Genomic DNA, 23738 nt, shown 5'->3' with positions numbered 1-23738 from the left:
AAGAGACCAGGCTGGACTCTGCGGCTGCAGACAGCCCCAGGAAGATGAACCTTTCTGCCTAGGGGGACCATTTAAGGTCACCACAAAGACGCCATGTGAGCCTAGACCACCTCGGGGGCAGGAAGCCCTGCCTAGACCAGGGTAATCTTCCTCTCCAGGGCCTTCCTCCTCCTCTTGGCCTGGAGGTGAGAGTGGAGACTTAGAAGAAGCCCAGGTGTTCACTGTGGTTGAAGTTTCTGTCTGAGCAGCTCTGAGACACCCATGCGGCATTCCTCCATCCCTGAGGAAACTCCAGAAGGCCCCCAAAGCCTTGAGATTGTGCTTCTGGGGGCCTCTCTATGCTGATCCTCACCCTTAGAAAGTGGGATGTAGGGCTGGGGATTTAGCTCAGTGGCATGAGCGCCTGCTTTGTAAGCAGGCAGTCGTGAGTTCGATCCCTGGTACCGATAAAAATGAAAAAGACAAAAAAAAAAAAAAAAAAAAAGAAAGTGGGATGTAGGCTTCTGCTGCTGTCAGGACCTCTCAGCTTATCTGTGTCCTCTTTGCTTCTTAAGCAAAGCAAGGTGGCTGAGAAGCAAAATTTTCCAGATTTTTTTCTGTTCATTACAGTAAATGCTTGAAGGAAGGAAGGCAAGACTGGAAGGAGGAAGATCATTCTTCCCCGAGGGGAAATGGGGACCCCCTGGAGAAGGTGAAGCTTGCAGCACCTCGCCATGAGAAACTGTGGCACACCTGTATTACTCTCACCATCTGGTTTTTAACTGATGTTCCCCTATTCTGTTTTGCTGGATAGTATCAGGTTCGAAAGTTTAGGCATCAGCTGTGAAGATAATGAGATTCATTATGACGCCCATTCTTGTTGACTTTTATCTACTTTTGAAGACCTACAATGTCTCCAATGTTTTGGTTTTGTCGGTTTTATTCTTTACTGTTTTGTTCAATTGTATTATAACTAACGATATAGGCAATTCTATTAGAGATAGCGGGAGGCATTATAGTAACCATTGTTGATCACCTTGTATTATGTTTTTACATTATCTATTATGTCCACCCTTTTGACTTGACCAATTCTGTTCTGTTATGTCACATTTGGTTTTACTCTCTTCCAAAAAAGTAATAAGAACAGTGGGAGCAATGAAACCCAAAATGTGTAATAGTGATGGTACAAAAGAGAGGAAAAGAAAGTGCTCCAAACTATATAACTGCATGTATATTTAAGTGTATAAGATAGAAAATGATATCACAGAGTTTTATTGGATCAATGAACAGAACTGTTTGCAGTATCATTGATGGAATGTCCACTTTACAAGCTTTAATTTTGTGACTTGAACAATTATTTCTAAGATGACAATATGTAATCCATTAACTAGTGATTTCCTACTGTTCATTTTTTTTTCTGTAAATCTGTATAACTTGTACCCTTTCCCTGCTTTTTTTTTTCTTTTCTCCTTAAATAAAATTAAAAAAAAAAAAAAAAAAAAAGAAACTGTGGCACAGCTGGCCCACTCCTGGGGAGCAGGACTGAGAGCGGGGGGGGGGGGGCGCTCAGGGGGTGGGAACCTTGCAAGAGTCTGGAGCCCATAATGGAACAAAAGCTAGACCAGCATCGCCCAACTTTAAAGAGCATTTGAGCCACTTTCTGAATGATGCAATAAGGCTTCTGCTTCCCCAGCAGAGCTCAGCGCGGCCCACACTAATGGTCCACCTTGAGTATCAAGGCTCCAGAGTGCAGGCCAGCGGCTCCAAGACTTGAGTGACTTCTGAGGCCGTCTGGAAACTTGAAACCTGCAATCACTGGGCATGGTGACACAGGCCTATAATGCCAGCTACTCAGAAATTGAGGCAGGGGGACAAGTTCGAGGCCAGCCTAGGGAACTTAGCAAGAGTCCGTCTCAAAAAGAATGGGATTTAGCTCAGCGCGCCCTCAGATTACATCCCAGATACCAAAATGCCTGGGTGCACAGGCCACACCCCAGACCAATTAAACAGACTCACCAGGGATGGCACCCAGGTGTCACAGTGTGTAACACTCCATGTGATTCCCAGAATGAGAAACAATCTCTAGGCTGGTTCACACCTTTACACAGGGAGCCCAGAGAGAGGCTGGCACCTGCCTCAACCACACAGCCAGTGAATGGACAGCTTGGCACAGGGCTACATTTACCAAACATGTGGCTGTTCCCTATCATATCAGGAGGCAGAGGAAGGCAAAGGAGATCAGGGACTTAAGGATCAGCCCAAATGGTGGACAGGACCCTCAAGTTTGGGGACAAGAGGTCTGCCAGGCTGCACCCTGGGACATTGCTACTCAGGTCTCTCGTGAGTCCAGTTCTCATCCTGTCACACTCACGAGCCCCTGACCCTCAGAATGACTCCAAGCTATTGGGGGAAATTGTCACCCTCTCCACAGATGGCAAATCGACGTCCCTTGTCCAATAGTACAGCCATCTGTCACTTGAATCCTCGTATATCATGAGAGCTCCAACTTTTCACGTACTCATTTCAAACCACAAGTCTTGCCTCCCACTCCCTGAGTGTTTCTGTACCTGGATTGTGACTGGAAAATGATGTCAAAGAAGTTTCCAGGCCATCAAGCTGGGTAGCAGAGTGGTGTGGTCCCCACTGGTGGTGCATGTGTAGGAGGTGCCTGTTCTCCCCAGTGTTGGGAGCATCACCCCACTGGACTTCATACTAATGTGGTTCCCCAGGGGTGGAGAAAATGACTTTGAAAAGATCGCTGTGATGCCACACAGAGGCAAAGGATTGCAGAGAAACGTGGCCTCACATGCCAGGCAGTGGAGTCACAGATATTAAAATGGCCGACTCCCTTGGAAGAGCTCACAGGGTTTTTAAGGCCGGGAGAGGCCTGTCATCTGTGATGGATAATCGTGACTGTCAACCTGATTGGGCAGAGAGCTGCCTAGACATTAATAAAGCACACTTCTGGGTGTGTGAGGGTTCCCAGAGATGATCGGTGTGTGGAACAGCAGACTGACAGGGAGAACTGCCTGGCTCTGGGGGCCATACAAGAGGCTGGAGGCCCCAATGAAACAAAAGCAGAAGAAAGAAGCCCACCAGCTCAGGCCTCTATCTCCGTCTCTGTCTTTCTGTTTTCTCTCTGTCCCTTCTCGCCACCTCCCCTGGCTGCCATGAGGTGAGCAGCTTTCCTCTGACACACCTCTCCTCTGACACACCTCCACCATGATGGTCTGCCTCATCTCAGGCCTAGAAGTAATGGCGCCAGTTAACCATGGACTGCAACCTCCAATACCATTAGCCAAAATAGACCTTTTCTCCTTTAAGTGTTTTTGCCTGGGTACATATTTTGTTACAGGGATGCAAATCTATCACCAAACCTCACTTTCTGAGGGATTGTCCTGTTTTACTACTGTGCCTAATTGTCTGATCTTGGGCATGTCGCTTGATCGGTCTCTTCTCAGGAAGACAGTAGGTCTCTCCGTCTCTCCTAATGGAAGATTAAGTGAGATCATTCTCACAGGGACCAGCACTAGGAATTATTCACCTCACCCCAGTGGGCTGGAGGAATTTCCGTCACACAGTGCTTCCGTCCTGAGAGACCCCTCCTGAAGGCCACTTTCCTGCTGGTTGGCTCCCTGGGTCTCCCAGGACAGGTCGCTGGAGCTTCAGGACCTACTGTCTGCTGTCTTCATCTGCCCACGGCACTCACTTCCCTGACCCACAGCAAATCCTCCCTTCCTTAAATAGAGTTTTCCTTTAGGTCAGAAGTCATAGGATCCAGGAAGTCTGTCCTTTTCGCCTTTTGTGTTATGTTGTGTTGTCTTGTCTTGTCTTGTCTTGTCTTGTCTTGTCTTGTCTTGTCTTGTTTGGTGTGGTTTGGTTTGTTTTTTTGAGACAGCTGGCCTTGAACTCACTATGTAGTGCAGGTTAGCTTTGAATTCACATCAATCTTCCTGCCTCAGCATCCTGAGTGCTTAGGTTACAGGTGTGTGCCACCATACCTGGCTTTTTTGTTTTTGATTTTTGTTTTACCTTTGTATCTTTATGTCCTCAGGGTCCAGTACAGAGCCTGGCATAGAATAGGTGCTAGTACAGGTTTGTGAGACGAGAGAGGGAGAGTTCAGCTTTGGGGGGGGGGTCACTCGAGAAAGCCACTCTTGCCCTGCCCTCCCAAGCAAAACCTGCCACTTGCTCTGGTGTCCTGGGGATGCTCACTGAGGCATCTCCACACCTCCCTCCTCACTAGGCTGCACAACAACCAGGGCCTAGGTCTCGTTCGTCCCTGTAAGCACATAGTAGGCCCGCACTCAGCACATGGCATGTGCTTGTTAGAATGAGTGGAATTGAGCCCAAGATGAAAAGGACACACATATGTCCCTTCCTGATTTTTAGGGGTGGCTTTGGGAAGCAGGGGTGGCTAACCACATATTACCCTCTCCATCGCCCCATGGGAGATGATGCCAGAGCCGTAGGGCCTGAATCAGGGGGCCAAAAGTGAGGAGCAGGTGGAAACAATTGTCTTTAACTCACCCACAAACTTTCACAAAGGGTGTAAACCTGCCCTGTTTGTGCAGGAGCAGGGAGCCAGGGCCCAGCCCTCCAGGCAAAGGTATGCAGCGGGCCTGGCAACCTGCTCAACCAAGCCAGGCTAGAGCTAGAGGCTCTAGAGCCAGGGACCAGGCCTCCAGCCCGGACAGGCCCATGGCTCAGTGAACACTCCAGCTGCAGGCCTTTGCTTTGGCCCAGTGGAGACAGGTGGGGTGGCTTGCGCCGATGTGCAGCAGTCTTTATAGGGTTATTTCACTGTGTGCTCGTGGAGAGGGTAAAGGGCTTCCTCGGGGAGCAGCCAGTAAGTAACCGGGCAGGATTCGAACCCAGGTGGGGCTGGCGCCTGCTGTCCCTCCCACTGCCCCGCCCAGCTCTCCTGCTCACCCAGCCTCTAGCCCTCCAGGCCAGCCCCAATGCTGGTGTCCCCATCCACCTCAGGGAAGCAGCCCTGCCTGCAGCACACTTGAGGCCAGAAGATGGGTGACCCTCCCACCTCTCCCCCAAACCACTAACCTTTACCTTCTTTCCATGGTGTTGTTCCTTTCTGGGCAGCAAAGCTCTGCAGCAGAAGCCAACTCCAGGGTCCAGCAGACCTGGGGATCAAGCCGTGTCACTTGCATGCATTCGGCACCTTCTGTGCTGAGCATGGTGTGACATTGCACGAGGCCCTGAACCTCTCTGAGCCTCAGTTTACCATTCTGAACAGAGGGATAATCATGCTAGTGACCATACCACCCATGTGGGTTTATGGATGTGTGTGTAGGGCCCAGCGTATGCCCAGAGCCAGCAAGACTGTGCCCCCACTTCTTCTCTTCACCCAAGTCCTTGCTCATATCAGTAAGAATGACCAGATGAAAACGGGACCAGTGTCACCCACTTGTTTTACAGTGGGAGAAACTGAGGCCCAGGAAGCACCATGACTTGCGCAGAGGTACATTGTGCATTGTCTGTGGGCACCCAGTTTGCCCAGGGTCCTTAGGGCCCACCCCTGACACTGGGAGCAAACAGGCTGAGTGAACAGTCCCCCAGTGTTTTGGAATCTCTGAAGCTCAGTACATACACACAGGCCAGGGAATATGTACATTCAACTTTATTTCTCTCCATGCGAAGAAATACAGAATCCCCGGTGTGAGTGGTGATGGCAGGGAAAGGGCAGTTTTTGCAACTCTTTAGGGGTCCAGAGAAAGAGTAGGTCAGCACCTCCCAGCCGGGGATCCACGGTGTTCATGCAGCAGGAGGCTGGATCTAAGACAGCTGGGACAGCAGGGCCACTATCCCTCCTAGCTTTGGTCTGGAGATTCCAGGCTGCCCATGGCTCAGGGCATCAGGGACCTCCCCTTCATTTCTTCTTGTCCAGGACTCTGCTCTCTTCCTGCCTCGAGCTCCCTCTGCCCAGGCGCTAGCCTTTGGGATCATCTGATCTGCGTCTCTGGCACCAGTAGGAAGCACTCAAGTTGTTTGTGCTTGGACTGGAAAAGGATCCAGTGGAGCCTTTCTTGGAACTGTCTGCTGGCGGCTTTACCTGAGCACAGCCCTCTTCTGTCCCGGGCTTGGAGCATGGAAGAGTGTGTATATTTGTGGAAGGGCATGCACAGTGAGCTGACGTCAGATGTGGTTGTAGCCCAGGAGGACTGGATATGGGCGTCTCCAGGAGCACAGAGGCCACAGAAACCCGTCTCTGCCTCAATTTCACAATGCAATTCTCCTTAAACCACAGGACTCCTTTCCTTCTCTTCCAGGGTTGCTAAAGCTGGGCCAAGACCCATGGGAGACCACCGGGGCATGACCAGAGGCCTGGGAGCAGTTGACCCCACAGACCTCCTGTCTACCCTGGCCTCACCTGACCTCCCCAGTACATCCCTCCCAGCAAATAGGGATCTCTCTGTTTTGGCTTCAAAGATCCCATGTGGCAAACCCAAATCAGTCCTTGGCTTAGGAGCAGGACAGGCTAGAGTTTATCCCTATGACGCTGGGGACTGATATAGGAACATCAGCCCCTAAGGAACCCACTCGATGGCCCTGCTCTCCCAGCAGGTGCTTGGCCCTGTCTGGAAGGCTCAGAGCTGCCAGGGTCTCAGGACCCAGAGCTCCTCCCATGTCCAGAGCGTCTGAGAGGGTGGGGATGGGGCAGTGGCCCTGCAGAGGAGGCATAAATGATCTTGGTGGGTACAGGGGAGATAGACCTTGCCAACCTCAGGATGTTGTGTCTGAGGCTCAGGACTTGTCCTTACTGAGAACAGTCACTTTAGTTGCAAGACAGGGAAGCCTGGAGCACCTTCTCCAGGTCTGACCTGGAGCTGGGGACATGCAGGAGGCAGGTGCCCTGTGGGTACAGCCTTTCAGGGAGAATGCCAGGAAGAATCAAGGATGTGAAAGCAGACAGGTGTGGGCCCCGCTCAGCAACGTGAGGATGCTCAGCCCTGTGCTTCCAACGTGCGAGTGTTTCCCCGAACTTGGGCCTCCCACTCTCTGCAGATGGAACCCTTCAGCTATGCTCTTCCCTCTATCTTAGGACTTGAGACCCAAGAAACAGCAAGCCTTCATAAAAATGTCCTGGCTCACTCCCTGGCAAACACCTGTAATACCCTGGGCGCCTACCCATGTGCCTGACGGCACCCAGAGCACAGCACCCAGGGCACGTGCTGAGTGGCAGCCTCACCCTGAAGCTTGGGCTGGGATCGCGGCAAGCGTGTGGCACAAAGCATGCAAACGGTCTGTTCTCTCCCCTCAGGAAGAATACAAAAGACAAAATGCACAGACACGAAGGTACAGTGATGTTTCTTCTCCTACCATCAATGGACTTGTTTATGGGGCTGGTTCTTCTCAGTCTGGCAGTTTACGCTGCTTGGTAGGTCCACAAAATTATAGGGATACGAAATAGCCCAGAACATTGGGGTCAAAATGTCAGGACGAGCCCTTGAGATTAACCTACATCATTCATTGGTTCCACCGCAAATTTCTTTCTTTTCTTCTTTCCTTCCTTCCTTCCTCCAGATTTTCCCATCTGGGCTGACAATGGGGTGAATTTGGAGCTGCCCTCCAAGTTTGTGCTTTTGGAGCTGGGAGGACAGAGGGGCACGTGGCAGTCTCCGTCCTGTCCCCTCATGGTGTATAGGGTGTGTGGTGTCAGAACTCTCCAGCTAGCCAGCATCTGCCTTTGCTAGCACAGCTTCCCGATTACTTTTATTTTGAAACTGTAAAGAAAAAAAACAGTAAATGGCAGAACAGAACTCAGAACACTGGGTTTTCAAGCCCTCGATTTGGGAATTCAGTTTGTGGGAATGTTAAGGGTCATGTGTAGGATCGAGGACCTCTTTGATTTGGGGTACTGGGCTGAACTCCTGCTAAAGAGAACACTGGCCCTGGGGATCCTACTGGGCCAATCAGAATTGGGCCTGGAACAAGTGTTGCTGTAACTTTACCAAGAGGCTCTTCTCTTTTTTTCCTGATTAGCTCTGGGACTGATTAAAATGTGTGCCTCTGTCAGGGCCCTGGTTAGAGCTGCTAGCTACTGTCTTGCCCTCCCAGGGAGAGATCTTGCCTGAAAAGCAGCACAAAAGACTGAGACAGACTCCTGTCACCATCATTCTGTCATCTGGATTCAGTCTTTCCCAAAGCTAAAACAGTCCGTGCTGGAATTTGTTGAGGGTTTCCCTGCTGGAGTAACTTCCCTAGGCCACCTGCTCCCAAAATGCTGTTTCCTGACTTCCTCCAAACGCATGGTCTGCTTCTGGTCTACACCGGCTCCCTCAGCAGGAAGATCAGTGCGTCAGGCCCACAGTTTACAGAGCACAGCCTCATCCGTTATCTTGCACCATGTTCACAAAACTTCCAGCTGGAGGCTTTTTCCCAGCACCTGATATATGAAAATACTGAGCTCAACCAAGCGGCTCACGGGCCTGGGGCCCAGGGCCATCAGAGCTGAGATTAGAGCTCACGGCCTCTCACTGCTAGGTCAGTGTGCTTTCCACACCCTTTCTCTTGATTTGCTGCCTGGGCGTGGGACAAGTCAGGAAATGCCCACTCATGCAGTCCCTGCTGCAGAGCTGGGCCACTTTCCGGGAGGGAAGGACGAGGCTGGGACCCTCGCCCGCTGGCCCTGCCCCAGTGCCGCCCTCTCCTCCGTGCAGCTGTGCTCACCTAAGACGTTGATAGCCACAATGATAATGACGATCCCCAGGATAATGAAGCTGACACTGAGCAGCCGGGCCAGGCGGCCCAGCCTCCGAGCCCCGTCCATGTCCCCGTGCTGCATGCTACTTCGAGACTGCAGAGACAGGACAACAGACACCTCAACAAGGCTCTCCATCCGCTGTGCAGGTTGGCAGCCCCCCAGGTGGTTTCCAGGCACACCCCATTCCCACCGCTGCTCACATTCTGGTAGCCTCCTATGGCGGGAGGAGAGATCCTCCTGGAGAAGTGACCTGGTCGCTTGTAGGAACCCCTGACAAAGCCAACCCCTCACTGGCAGGATACAGCTGCAGTGCATGCAGGCCACTTCCTCTCGGGATAGTAAGGGGCAGGTAGTAATAGCAGTGGTGTGACAGAGACTCAGGAACTAACAGGCCCGACCAACTCACGGGAGCAGCCAGCCTAGGGCCCCCAGACCCTGGCCCAAGGCTCTCTTCTGCAGTCCCTTCCACACCGGAAGACACCCGCTGTGGCTTTTCCTGCCTCTTTTCCTCTGTGAGCCTCCCACTGGCCACAAAAGAAAACCAAAAGCATTGTCCTTCTCCCTCTGTTTTGCATGCAAGGCCACACCTTTATTCCACTAATCTCACCTCCCGATCATACAAGACAGACAAGATGTCCTGGGTGAGAAAGTCTGGAGCTGGAGCCTAAGAACCCCAATCCATCTGTGGATTACCTTTTGGTGAGCTGTTTCCCTTGGGCCCAGTTCATCTCCGGAAACCAGGCGGATGCAAGAAGGGATGGGGAAATTAAGACCAGGAAAGACCCGGGGAAGTTCTCAGGTGCCTTGGCAGGAGGTGTGTCCAAACATTTGCGAGGCTAGCCTCGTGTCCCTGCTTAGGATGACCAAGGGTCACTGCTGGCGAGGGCTGGCCCCCTGACCTCAGTCTCTTACTCTAGAATCCATGTGTTCTTGGGCTTCCTGAACTAGTCTCAGCTCCACTAGGAACAGCTCCAAGCAGAATCCACCCAAGTGCCACTGCTTTCAGGGCCTCAGACCACACACTTGGTCACTTTGTATTCTAATTCTTAGAGGCTGCTGAGTTCAGCGGGCAAATGCAGCTAAGTACTTCGATGATGGCACCAAGGAGACTGATGGGGGTGGTGATTTATCAGGCTCTTACTTTGTGCCAGACAGCTTGCTAACGACAGTACCTGATGATCTCATGCAAACTCAGCATCATACCAGGAAGCTAACAGCATACCCACTTCCCTGATGACAAGGCTGAGGTTCAGAAATGTGGGAAATGTGACCCTTCTACTCTGCTCTCTTGATGCAGGTGCCTGCCCTCTTCATGGCTCAGAATGCTAACCACTGCTCCACACACACACATACACACACCTACACAAACACGCACGCACACGCACACCTGCACGCACACACACACGCCTCTGCACTTCCACTCCAAGCTACTTACAGGGCAGCGTGACCTCTGTCGGTCTGTTCCTGTCTGTGTGACTCCTCCCACTTGCCCAACCCCTGTGTCCTGGCAACAGCCTGCCGTCCACCCTCTAGATCACAACGCCTCTGCCATCCACCTTGCTCATTTATGCCTTTATTTTGTGGTGCTGGGCATTGAACCCAAGGTCTTAGTTGGGTCGAGTGCTCTGCCACTGACCCATATGTCCCCCCAGCCCCCAGCCTGCTGATTTGTTTCCCTTCCCAGTCAGTTCCAGGGCTACTCTTCCCTCATAACTTCCTTCACCTGCCCAGTTCCAAGCACCTCTTTTCACACGAGACATGGCGGCAGCCTCCTGAAGATGCTTCTGGTTTCAGGAGTTACTCTTTGTTCCACTCCCTGGGCCTCCGTTTCACATCACAGAGATTTGTACCAGGTACCGTACCCGGCTCCCAGAATGTAGTGGTGTGCAAGACAGTGCAGTCAGGCAAAACAAAGGCGAAAGTGGAACTGCAGGCGCTGTTACAGAGGAGAGCTGTACGGCACTGTGCGAGTTTATGAAAGCAGAGAGTCAGGAGAAGCTTCCTGAATGAAGGACTCTGCGGTTAATGTGAAGGCTAAGTAAGAATTAAATACGGTTTTCAAAAGAATCCCAGGCAGAAATAATACCACGCATAAATGTCCTGCCTGGCTGGTATGTAGATGCTCAATAAATAATCGTTGACTAAAGGAAGCAGGAGGGACCAGATGCAGGCAGCATGGCTGGAACTGATAGAGGACAAGAAGACCACAGATGTGGGCAGGGCCGGACAGGGTGGGCTTTGCCAGGGCCGGAAGGAGGAGGCTGCGAGGTGTGGCGCCCACGCCTGTGATCCCGACACTGCTTTCCAAGGCACGTGGAGCCGGTAAACATGTCAGGCCAGGGCCAGGGGTGAAATTATTGGATGTCAGTTTCTAAAAGACCCCTCTGGCCCACTGTCCACAGGGCAAAGACTGAGTTTAGAGCGGCTTAACATGTCTGGCTTTTAATCCTCTGCGACTCTTTTCCACCATCTCTGGGCCCAGCCAACCTGAGCTGCGAGGTTTTATCCCCGACATCCGTAGGCCCTTGCTCCTGCCTACAGTCCCCACAGCTCTGCACACCCAAGTCCTCCCATCGGTCGGGGCCTGCTCCAGTGCCACCTTCCCTGGGGAGCCCATCGTGACTCCCCTTCCTCCACTGCAATAAGAAACCCTAGCATTACTGGAGTTTGTACCTGTTATACTAAGATGCTGAAAAATTAAAATAGTTAATTAAAAGTTATTAACAAAATAACTAATTAAAAGGATAGTTATTAGCACTATTGTCATTTTGTACTGAGCTCGTTACCCTAGTAACCAAGCACCAACCACACAGTTATAGATTAACTGACCGAGTCGTCATGCTGTTCTGTAAGCATTGTCCTCCCCAACCCCAGTAACCTGTTTGCTGTGTCAACCTTTGTTCCCTTTGTAAGATGCTGTGTCAACCATTGTTCCCTTTATGAGACACAAATATTCCTGGAATTGGCAGACCAAGGGCTATGAATTGGCTCACCACCCACTGGGAAATGTCTCTTCCTCAAGCAAAGGGGAGCAAAGGCCCACCTTGTTTCTGATTCTCATCACTATGTACTTAATGATCAATGAATTAATCATAAATGAGCTATAAAAATCAGTCAAAATTCTGACTCAGTTGCACAGCTTTGCAAATTCCACCTGCACTGTGTCACTGGGCCAGCTAAAATAAAAGCGCTTCTTTTAAAAAAGACGCCGTCTTGCCCCGTTTTTCATCGTGGGGCCTTGTTTTTTGGGTGGGTTACAACCGTACTTTGTCCCAGAACCTACAGCACAGTTGCCATCTGTTAGGACACTGAATCCTCCACACTACTGAGGCAGGGCCGGAGCCTGGGCGTGGAGAGTGGGCCTGGAGAGAGGAGCTGGCGGAGCTTCTGAGAACTGCTGGAGAGAGGTCAGGGCAAGAAGGGTCCTGGCTGCTGCACAGGAGACCTGGGTTTGGTCCTCTAAAGAATGGGAACCAATGAAGGATTCTAAGTAGGGATGTGACCAGATCTGACATCCCATGATGCCCCAGGGCCGCAGAGAGAAGCTGAAGTCTGGACCTGGGGCCAGGGATGAGCCTCAGGCTCCTAGTGACGGTGGACCAATGCCACCCAGTGAGAGGAATGGGAAGGCAGGTGTGGCTTGGGTGTTGCTCAGGCTGTAGCCTCTGGACATGGGAAGGACCCAGCCAAGAGCAGATGTAGCTCCAGCCCCTGGAGAGAGCAGCCTGCTTCTGCCGGCTGACCACCCGAGTGCCTGCCTTGACCCCACGTTCACTGACTGGGCAGCTCTGGACTAGTAGGTTCTCTGTCCTGTGTTTTAATTTCTTCATCTGTAGAATTAGCAGAGATAAGACTTTGACCCTGAGTTTAATCCCCAGCACAACTGAATTTTTAAAAGTATTTACTTCATTAGGTGCTTTGGAGAAGCAAGTAATCGGCTCCATGGAAGGTTTCCTATGGCGTCCTGAAGCATTCTTTCTTTCTTTCCTCTTGTCACCCTGTCATTTTTTCTTGTGCCCTGGTCACTTTCCTTCTCTAAGTCGTAGGCAAGGACCATGCAGCCTCCATCTTGCTAGCCCTCACATCTAGTTTAATTCTGGGGCTCAGTAGGGTATCAGCAAATGTTTAAGGAAGGAAAAATCAAAGGATAGTCTGTTTTTTAACCACCAAACGTAGCCAGTAGAATGTTCAAAGTTAATAGAACATGAAAGGAATGCAGATCATAGGTCCCCTAGGAAGATACCTGGCCTCTGAGTTTGGGACCCAACCACTAACCTCTGCTGCCTCTAGCTCCCTGCATGGCCGGCCCAGGTCGCTGAACTTGTGGCTTCATTGACAAGGAAGCATTTGAAGCAAAATGAGAACACAAGAGGGGACACATAGGGAAAGGCTTCAGGGGTTTCTAAGAATTCAAAATTGTGGGGCTGCTGAGACTGATTAGCAAAGGGCTGGCCAGCTAAGCCTGGCGGGACAAGAGCAAGACCAGAGACAAGGCCAGCTGACTTCCCAGAGCGATCGCTGCACCTGCAGTAATGGCTCAAGCCTGTGGAGACAAGCACGTGGGGATTTGAGGAGGAAAACAAGGACCCCCTGCCCCACCAGTCCATTCTGTCCTTTATCCAGAGCCAGGAGGCCATGCATCTGTCACACCTGAGCAAGACCCCTGAATCTGTAGCAAATGCCCCTTGGTGAAGTTTAGCACATTTGGTCAAAGAATGGATAAAAGCAAATGTGAAAAAATGGGCCGTGCCTACAATACATCAGTTAGAAACCAAGTGTGATGGCACACACCTGTAATCCCACCACCACTTGGGAGGCTGAGGCAGGAGGATCACTGCAAGTTCAAGGCCGGCATGGGCTATACTATGAGTTCAAGGCCAACCAGAATTACATAGTGAGATCCTGTCTCAAAAACAAAGATTAATCTGTTAAATAGGTTACTAAAGATGCCTCGGAAAGGAGGTGTCAAAGCCACTCTGGATCTTTGTGGTGCATTGTAGGCCTGGCTCACAGAGCAGGAGCTGCCCTCTGGCCTCCACCAAAGCCACAGGCAGCTGGACACCACTTGCAGATGGCATAATGCAGGTTGAGACCCAGTCATCCCAAAACTGGTGAAAGCAAGAATTGCCCGCCCACAAGGGGTTTGCCCCTTCCTCTGACACTGCAGAGTTTCGTTTTCTATTAATAATAACAGCAACCATTCCATTTACTAAACATTTGCTATGTGCCAGGCTCTGTGCTGGGCAGTTCACACACATTATCTCGTTTGATCTTAGGAGACAGATGGTTCTATTGTCCATTTCATAGACGAGGAAAGCAAGGCTAAGGGAGACTGAAGGGCCTGGACTGTCACTTATCCTAAACAGAGCTGGGGTGCAAACCCCTCTGCCTGATGTTTGTTAGGCCCCCAAGGGGCTCCTGCTGCAGGGGCCCAGCCCCTCACTAACAGGAGGCCAGGTGAGCCTGCGGGAACATGGGCTTTCTACGCATGACTTGGAAACAAAGTGTGGCCATCTCCAGAGACACAGGGAGCCACAGGGCAGAGCTAGGTCTGGACACGTGGTCCATGTGCCTCCCACAGGGCCCCTGGCCCGGCAGCAGACCCGGTTTCAGCAGCTCTGCCACAGAATCACAGAGAAGGACACTGCTGGGCCCAGCATTCTGCTGATGGCTTGGGGGAAGAGGAGGAAGGAGAGTTGGGGAAGGAGAGAGGAAAGAAAGAAAGGAGCGGAATTTTCCTCTCCCTGCACACATGGCTGACAGGCTCGGCTTTCTGAGAATGTCTGGCCACATTTGTCCCCAAGGATCCAGGTTGGGACATGAGAAAAGGGATAAAACAATGGATTGCACATCCAGTTGATGTGTCTTTTACCAGCTGTGTGACCCGGCAAAGCCCTGCCCTGCATGGCTCCCCTGCCTGATCTGTTAAGGGGGGTAAATAATCAGGCTGCTCTGCGGACAGGAACCAGCTCCAGAGGGGCTATCAGGGCTGCAGTCTCCTTCACCCCTGAGGGCAGGGCTGTGAGGCCCTGGGGCACTTGCTGTGAGGAGTTCTGAGGTGCAACCCTGGGACACGGAGCACAGGAGCCCCTTCTCTCTGCCCACACTCTGCCCCTCCTCCTCACCCCAGATGAATAAACTGACCCCTGCGTCCACAGGGAGTAGGATCGGTCTCTGGGCCTCAGTCCTCTCAGGGTACAGTGCAAATAACACAGCACTTGGGGCTCATAGAGATAACAGGGTTAAGTGAGATAATGCACATAAAGAGCCTGGACCCATGCCTAACACCCAGGAAGCACTCAGTGAATGTTAGTAACACTACTCCTCAGCACTGAGCCGCTCAGTTTCCTTCTTCTGGGCTGCTGATGGCTCCCTCAGACAGTGCTTTCCACAGCTGTATTCCACAGCATGCCGCCGCACCCGCTGGCCCTCCTCTGAAATCTCACCCCCCAGTGCCTCTCTCACCCCATGTGCCCTGCAACATGTGCCCAGCACCCCTGCCTCTTCTGCAAGGCTGTCACCACCTTTCCGGCCTTACCCACTGCCCCATCCAGGTCACCTGGTCACTCCTGCCCGAATTTTCTATGTATCTGGTCCTGTTGTTATGGTGACCATGCCACTCCCTTCCCTTGGGTTGACCCAGTGCATGCCCAAGCCACAAGCCTACATCTATAGCTGGAGAATAGCTCGTTACTGTGTAGGCCGGTGACAGCCCCAGGGTGTGGCCTCCAGTCTCAGCACAGCCCACTGGCCACTGGGCTGTCGTCCTTGGTCACCCTCTCTCCAGCCCCCATTTCTCAGCGAATGACCTTACCTTCCACATCCCCGGTAGCGTGGAAGCTGTCGAGGATGGTTGCAGCCCTTCCTCTGAGGATTTCTTCCTTCCCGCATCTGCTCTCATGGCCTCTCCTGTGCAAAGCCCTCACCCCACCAATCGCCCTCCTTTTGGCTAGGCCTCTCTGTCTCCAAGGGCACCAGGGACCGACGAATGGCCAGCCTAGCAGACGCTCCTGTTCCCCTTGGAGCCGACCCGCCACAGGCTTTCCCATTCCCTCCTCCTTCAGACTCACTCTCCCTCCTCACGTTCTCTCCCACATCCCAGAATCTCCTTTTCAAAACCCCTTTCTGTCCACCTCCCCCACACCTCTTAAGTGTTCGAAGTCCCAGAGTTCCCTCTGGGATAGCCTCACTGTTTTTGTCTTTTGTTTGTTGTTGTTTTGTTTTGCTTTGTTTTGAGTCAGGATTTCACTATGTATCTCAGGCTGGCTTCGAACTCACAGTGATGCCCCTGCCTCAGCCTCCTGAGTGCCGGGATTACAGGTGTGAGCCCCACTCTTTCTAGGCTGAGGACTCGGGAGTCTGAAACAAACCTCTCTGCCCCCAATGCCCTTCCTTTTGAATCAGTGCGGAGTTCAGACCTGCCTGGACACGGGTCCCCACCATAGCCGATTTCCCACAATGCACTTGAGTATTAATCCTAAAATATGAACTGACCACATCGTGTCTCTGCTTGAAATTTTTCTGGGACTGTTAAAAAGAACTGTTAAACTAAAACTTTTATTCCTAGAGCAGGTCTTGCACTGCCCAGTTCCCACGACACCCTAGTGCCTTTCTGTCACAGCAGGCAGACCACCCACCTATCTCAGCCAGCTGCTTCCCAGATGCTAGCACAAGCCCTGAGTCCCAGAAGAGACACATCCACGTACATATGGGGCTAGGTAGCCCTGCCTCATAACTCCTCCAACAGGCAGCTTGCCATTCAAGTCAGCTCAAAAGAGAGAGAGAGAATGGATGGTCGCTGTGACCAACGCTTAGAAGGTTTCTAGAGCCCCCTCTACCCCTTCCTATCACCTGGTGCAAGCCGCTTCACCTCTGGCCTATATTTTCACACCCAGTGCCAGAATCATTTCCTTCCTTCAATCCCTCCTCTCACCCTCTACCACGCTGACCACCAAATGGACCCCTGGCCACACTCCACTGACTCCCAAACCTCACATCCGTAGACTGCCACGGCGGGGAGGCATGAAGACACTACACTAAATGAAAGAAGCCACGCACAAAGGGCCACATGTCACGGGATTGCATTTCTACAGTGTCCAGAACAGGCCAATCTGTAGGGACAGAAAGAGTCCTGTCTGTCCAGGGCTAGGAGGGACCAGATATGCACAGGGACAGCTACGGTGCTCCAGGTTGCTTCTGTAGTGGAGGAAAATGTTCTAAAACTGACTGCGGTTAAGTTACAACTATCTGTGAGCGCATTAAAAGCCAGTGAATTTTAAAAAGCCAGGCATTTTAAAAAGAAGAAGAAAATCCTGTCATTTATGTCAGGGCCAATGGAACTGGAGATTATTATTTAAGTGAGGGGAAAAAAAAGTCAGGCACAGAAAGACGGGGACCACAGGATCTCACTCACAAGGGGAACCTGAAAAATTTCATAGAAATTCAGGGTGGAATGGTGGCGACCAGAGGCTGGGGAGAGGGGTGGGGAGCAGCTGATCAGTGGGCGCAGGTTATAGTGAGATAAAATCAAGAAGTTCTGGAATTCTTTTGCAGAGTAGGGTGACCGCAGCTAGTAATTAAGTGCTATACATCTGAAAAAGCTTTCAGGATTATGAAATTTCCATCGTAAGGAATTGATAAATATTGAGGACATAGATATGTTTAATCTGATTTAAACCTTACCCATGTGTGCATGTATTGAACCATAATATGGCATCCATTAATATTTGCAGTTTTTATGTTTTTTATATGTCAATAAAATTATTTTTTAGGGGCAGGGTATCTAGCTTAATAGTAGAGCGCTTGATTACTAGTATGCATGAGGGCCTTGGTTTGAACCTCAGTACCACAGAAATAGTATTTTTTTTTTTTTTGTATTTTTACCAGTACCAGGGATCGAACTCACGACCACAGGCTTAGTGAAATAGTATTTTTTAAAAGTTGCATACTTTGCATATTATGTGCATTTTTGGTGAGTGATACAGTATATGGGTTATGTCTCAGACAGGCTCAGAAAGTGAATGTGTGGCTCCCTGGTAGAGGACTCGCCTGGCATGCACAAGGCTGTGGGTTTGATTCCCAGAATTCCAAAACCAGAAAACCTCCAGTGGCTTCCATCTTTCACGAGGGAGACTCCCAGCTCCCACTTAGCTATTATCGCACGGAATGGCACTTAGGATGCGCTTGGTATTGTTCTTGGGCACTTACTGGGGCCCATCTCATTTTACTGTCACAGCCCTCGGATGCAGGCGTGGTTTGCGGATGAGGAGAGGGGAGGAAAGCCTGTCTAATCCCCAGTGGGTCTGTGTGGCGCGGGCACTTCTTGCACTATGTCGTAAGGACCTGTTTACGGATTTCTCCCCACAGGACTGCAGGCTTCGGGACTTCTGGGACTTGATGTGGTGTCTGGTTACTGCTGTGGTCCTTGTGCCCAGCATGACAGTCATCAACCCTGATATAAAAACCTTAAAAGGTCCTAGAAATGCCAGGGGTAGGTTCAGGGGTCTTGCAGTCTTGGGCCCAAGTTCTCTTTGCCAAAGGCAGCTCCTACCCAGCCTAGAAAATGGTTTCTCCTGAGCCATTGTGAGATTTCCCTCCTCAAAGCCTGTCTGCCCTCCTGGGACCATTTCCTGTAACCAAGAGGTTGTCCCTGCTCAGAGTCACTGGCTGCACCCCTGGGACCTGGCTGTGTCCCTCAGCTGTCCTGAAGTACAGGAAGTTCTTCAGAAGGTCCTGCTCTGTATGCACTATTCATATATTCACAATCTCTCTCTCTCTCTCTCTCTCTCTCCCCCGCTGTCCACCAAGTTGCAGCCCCAGCCCTGTCTCCTGAGCCCAGCTCAAGCTGCCCATGCCCCTGATGTCCTAGCAGGTGGTACTAGATATGGAGGGAGAGTTTCCCTGGGTGGTCTTAATGAAATAGGCCGAGATGCCAGAGGAAGCACCGGGATTCTCAGAGAAGAACCAGAGAGGCCACAACTCCTAGGGGCTTGGCCACAGACAGCTCCTCAGTGGTGCCGCTCCAGGGGAAGCACACAGTGGTGCCCCACCCAGTTTTCTGGCCTCATCAGCCTGGGGACTACAGTTTGGTCTCCCCTGCTCCTAACCTCATTCTAAAAGGCACCGCCCAGCCCATCTCTTTCCCTCCTCTCTCCCTTGCCCCCTTCTTTCCTGGACCTCAAAAGTCACATTTTCTGTAGGATCCTTTGTAAGCAGCTCTGCCTGAATGGCTTAGCAATCTATTAAAGTGAAGTCTAGCCCACATGCCTCTCCTTGCCAAGGCTGGCTCTGTCCTGTCTCGCATTCTTCACCTATTTCCCAGCCTCCCGTGCCCTACAGATAGATGTGAAATGAAATCTGTGTAACTACAAGGTCCAGAAGACTCAGGGAGAAGCCCCCATCCCCCTAGCAGCCTGCCACCTCCCACACCTCAGGCTTCCAGTGGACAGCAGGAGAGAGAGAGACAGAGACAGAGACAGAGAGACACAGAGAGACACAGAGAGAGACACAGAGACAGAGACAGAGATAGAGACAGAGACAGAAGGAGACAGAGAAACAGAGACAGACAGACCGGGGCCCAGAGCTGGCGGAGGCTGGTAAAATGATCAAGTAGCCCAGGCAGACCAGACTGCCCTCCTGGGCACACAGGGCTGCGGTCTGCAGACACTGAGCTTTGCTCAGGAATAGCTCTTTGAGAAAGCCCACAATATCCCCGGAATAGCAAGACTCTCAGCTTGGCTGTTTCTGCCCTGCAGAATTTGTCTCAGGCAGCTCCCTAAGACCCTCTCCCCGGCAGGGACAGAGACACAGTCAAGCTGCAATGCCCAGGAGAAGCGAGGAAAGAGGCCGAAACAGCAGCTCTCAGTGCTCGGGCCGAGGGGACAGGGGACGCTGGGAGCCAGCGAGGGTCTTCTCCACCCGCCCCAGCCCCGGCTCTCTTTCCTGCTCCACACTGGGGCAGACTATTTGCTGCCTGCTCGGGGACAGGACTGCTGACCGGGGCCCAGCCCCGGACCCTGAAGGAAGAGTCGGACTTACCATGATAGAAAAGATGAGGGGGATGAGGTTGAGGGGCCACACAGGGCAGAAACAAGAGGCGATGGCGAGCACGAGGTAATCTTTGGGGGCTTCTTGGTCCTGAGCGAAGGAAGTGGTGGCCACCGAGGACGCCCGCCGTGAGCTGGCCCGGGAAGGGGTGCGGAGCACCGAGGACTCCCGGTGCACCTCGGAGATCACCTTGAAGGGCAGACTGTGGCCGTTCTGCTCCAGGTCCATCCCCCCAGAGAGGGACTTGGACAGGTTCAGGGCTTTGTCCTCCTTGCCCTCTGCCTTGGTGAGGAGCTTCTCCATCTCAGGCAGGTCCTGTGCTAAGGTGGAGTCCGGCTCCTGTGGCTGGGGAAAATGAGGCTGTATGGGGTTAGCCATGTCGAGCTGGGCCTCAGGCTGCTCCCACTCCAGGCTGGGGCAAGGGCTCCAGAAGGATCTCAGTGCACCATTCCCAGTCCAGACCAGGGGCCCCTAGGGCAGGGGCAGAAGCGCTGCCCAGCAGTCAGAAGGCTGACTGGCCGCTGACCGGGTCAGAGGGGCTTCAAGAAGCCAGTGTAAGTCCCAAGGCGGGGCCTGCTGCTGCCCCTGCGGAGCTCCTGGGAAGATGAAGTCTTCAGCTCTGTTCAAGTTTGAAGCCAACTTTGCTGGTGCTGCTGACAGCACAGATGGGCGGGGAAGCAACAGAAAGCTCAGAGAGCAGGAAGAAGAGAGCTTCTCTCCAGAGTAAGGCAGGAGCGGGGAGTCGGTGTGTGTGTGTGTGTGTGTGTGTGTGTGTGTGTACACTACACATCCTCCCTCCCTCTTCATCCTCCTTGGAGATGACTTTCTTTTCAGAGAACCATCCAAGCAGCATCCTGCCTCTACCCCAGCCAGGTCCAGCTCAGCCCAGCACAGAGGGATCTGGGCAGCCTCCGATTACCATGGCAGCCCTGGGACCTGCTCCTCTGGGCCAGGGCTCTGGTTGGGGAAAACCCCAGCTGGTCACAAAGGCATGTGTCTTCCATCATCTTGGGAACTGCGTCCTCTGCTTCTCTCCTACTGAGCAAGCTCATGCTTCCTCTTCTCTGTTGGAAAACCCTGTGCCCTGGGCCTATCACATCCCACCCAGACCCCAAGCATTAGCCCCAGAGACGGCCCAGGCCAAAGGGGGGAGAGGGAGGAGCACCAGTGTGGCCCTGGGGGATCCAGCCTGGCCCCCTGGCTGGGTGTCCAAGGGCAAGGGAGAGGACCAACTGGGAAAGGGCTGCCCATTTTATGCCCACTGGGGCCTTTCGGAGGAACAGCAGCAGAGACCTCTTGTTCAGCAGCTGCTAGGGCAGAGGCCAGCTCCAAGGGAACCTAGGGTCTCACTGCCTGCTCTGAATCTCTCTCTTTCTCTGTATCGCTGACCTTTCTCATCTTGTTTTACGAGAGTGACCTGGAGCCGCCAGATGCCTGGTATATGGTGGGGATTAAGGAATTATCAAAGCTGGCCAGGGATTTAGCTCAATGCCTGGCAAGCACAAAGTCATGAGTTCGATCCCTGGTACCAAATCAAAAACAAACAAACAAACAAAAGACTTATAAAATAATTTAAAATCCTAGGGTTAACCAGGCGTGGTGGTGCACACCTGGAATTCCAGCACTCAGGAGGCTGAGGCAGGAGGATCACTGCAAATTCATGCCCAGCCTGGGCTACATACATAATGAGTTCAAAGCTAGCCAGAATTACATAGTGAGACCCTGTGTCAAAAAATAAAAAGAAAAATACAAAACAAAATTCTAGGATCAGGTATGATGTGGGAAACTGAAGCTGGAAGAGCCTCAGAGGTTGTGGAGTTCAAATCTGTCACTTCTAGAGTTTAAGAACAGGCTCAGCAGGGAAAAGAGGCATCATCGCCAACCACATCCCCGGCAGGAATCAGCAGTGGGGCTAAGGAGGAATAAAGTCAGCTGTGTCAGAGGGAAGAAGCAGTGGGCTGCGTATCCAACTGGCTTCAGAAATGCTGCTTCCAGGGCTAAGGATATAGCTCAGAGGCAGAGCACTTTCCTAGCATGTGCAAGCCCCAGTATCACCAGAGGAGAGAGAGAAACGAAGGAAAGAAAGAAAGACAGGGAGGTAGAGAAAGAGAAAAAGGGAAAAAGCAGGCAGTCTGCTCAGGTGACGGTCAGGCCAGGCAGGGAAGAAGTATGAAACCTAGAGAAAGAACTGGCCCAAGAGGAAGGCATTTAGCATAAATTGTCAGGTTTGGTAAAGTCAACTGTATTAAACTAAAATTTTTCCTCAATAAGGAAAAATCTGTTGTTATCTGCAAAATGAAAGCTTCCTGCAGGGAGCCTCCTCTTCCTCTCACACCTCAGGGAGAACTTACTCAGCCTAAACCAGGAACACAGCCAGGAGAGACCCGGGTTCCCTGCCCAGGAATTTCCAGAAACACGCTGGGGTCTTTCAGTAGGAAAGATCCTTCCAAGGGTGGTAAGCTGTGTCCTAGAGACCGCCAGCTCTTGGCCATCATCCTGGTGCATGGACGCAGACTCTCTGCAGGGCCCGTGGCTGCCCAGCCTGGGTCGGTAGCCTTGAGCCTTACATGGCTACTGAGCAAATGAAATCTGGCCGGTCCAAATTGGGACATGTCGTACGTGTAAAACACACACAGGTTCTGTTTGTTTATTTGTTCGGGTTTTTTTTTTTTTTTTTTTTTTTTTGAGACAGGGTCTTGCTATGCAGTTCAGGCTGGCCTGTGTAGCCCAAGCTGGTCTCAAACTTGCAGTGATCCTCCTGCTTCAGCTTCCTGAGTGCTGGGATTTCAGGCATGTGCCACCACACCTGGCCACACACAAGTTTTTTAAGATGTGGTACCCAAAGGGGGGGGGGGAATGTAAAGTATCTCATTCATACTTTTTCCATCAAATTCATGGTGAAAAGCTATTTGGACACGTTGAGCTAAATAAAATGTTATAAAAATTAATTTTGGCAGTTTCTTGATACTTTTTGTAATACGGCTGGTAGAAATTTTCAAACTAAACACGTGCTCATATTATGTTTTAATTAGACAGCACTACCCTAGAAGACAGTGAAACAGACATCAGAACATCTTTTTGACTTGATAAAAAGAGAAAAGAAAAAGCCAAGACATCTGCAGAGTGACCTGTGGCAGTATGGCTGTCTGGATGGGCTGGGGTTGGGCCCCTGGGGACCGTTGGCTCGGCCAGTGTAAGATGCTGGGTTGTCAGCGCCATCTAGTGGACCGATGGGAATGGCCAGAGGTGGGGCGGGGCAGCAGAGGTGGAGTGGGCCGGAGAGGAAAAGCGGCAGCAGCAACCCGTCTGAGCCCAGACGTCTCGGCCAACCCGCTGTGCAGGAGCTCAGCTGTCCCAAGCGGGTTCCCTTCTGGGTCACACATGGAGACCCAGGGACTCGATCGATACAAAGTGACTTTAGCCTCACAGTACTGACTTCTTTTAAAGTTCATTCCAAAGGGATTGGGCACGCAGTTTGGTGCTCCAGCCCTTGCCCTGCATGCCTGAGACCCTGGTCTTCCTCCCCAGCACCAGACACACATACAAAATCATTCCACAGCAGAAGTAGGTTTGGGATTTTCAACATGAAGAAGGGCACTGAACTCCTCACCCAACTCCGTGTCCACCGGCCTGCCCGCCTGCAGACTCCACAGCTGGCTGGGCTCGCCACTCTCTGGTGTGGACACAGGCCTCGTTCCCTCTTCCCTATTGAGTGGGGAGCTCCTGAAAGTGGCAGGTGTACCACCTCGCAGCTCCCCAGCCCAGGGTCTGGCCCGCATTAAGCCAGGCTGGAGAAGCCAGAGGAGGAGGAAAGCACTAACTGCCCAGGGCGTGTCCACACCATCACTCATCTATCTCTGCCCACTCACATCCTGTGCACCCTAAGGAATCAGGGCTGAGAGAGGGGAGGGACGCAAATGTGGGGAAGGTCTGATATACACTGATCCTTGTATGTATATCCACACAAATGTCTACACATCTACACACGTAA

The 23738-nt window shown here is 51.8% G+C and overlaps 2 protein-coding genes across 2 annotated transcripts in view; one reads left to right on the top strand and one right to left on the bottom strand.

Moving 5' to 3' along the window:
• Positions 1-868, top strand: part of Gosr1 (golgi SNAP receptor complex member 1) — a 74727-nt gene extending 73859 nt beyond the window's left edge. Inside the window, exon 8 of the mRNA XM_063251091.1 lies at positions 610-868. Within this exon, the coding sequence (XP_063107161.1) occupies positions 610-793 (184 nt within the window). The 3' untranslated portion in view covers positions 794-868. The remainder of the gene's footprint in view (positions 1-609) is intronic.
• A 4734-nt stretch (positions 869-5602) lies between these two features.
• On the bottom strand, positions 5603-20557 carry Trarg1 (trafficking regulator of GLUT4 (SLC2A4) 1). Its single transcript, XM_003469553.5, has 3 exons — positions 19739-20557; positions 8668-8794; positions 5603-7721 (listed from the first exon to the last, which is right to left on the bottom strand). The coding sequence occupies exons 1-3, from the start codon at positions 20123-20125 to the stop codon at positions 7711-7713; spliced, it is 525 nt and encodes a 174-aa protein (XP_003469601.3). The 5' UTR covers positions 20126-20557; the 3' UTR covers positions 5603-7710.
• Positions 20558-23738: the final 3181 nt, after the last annotated feature.

This window comes from Cavia porcellus, unplaced genomic scaffold (assembly GCF_034190915.1).
Source record: "Cavia porcellus strain 051 isolate PalLab524CR breed Dunkin Hartley unplaced genomic scaffold, mCavPor4.1 scaffold_6, whole genome shotgun sequence".
NCBI classification, from domain to species: Eukaryota; Metazoa; Chordata; class Mammalia; order Rodentia; family Caviidae; genus Cavia; species Cavia porcellus.
This window is presented reverse-complemented; position numbering and strand designations above follow the sequence as displayed.

Coding starts and splice junctions, on each gene's coding strand:
- Trarg1 (XM_003469553.5), bottom strand. CDS start 20,125: ATGGCTAACCCCATACAGCCTCATTTTCCCCAGCCACAGGAGCCGGAC. Junction 8,795..19,738: donor CCCTCATCTTTTCTATCATG/GTAAGTCCGACT, acceptor CTGTCTCTGCAG/TCTCGAAGTAGCATGCAGCA.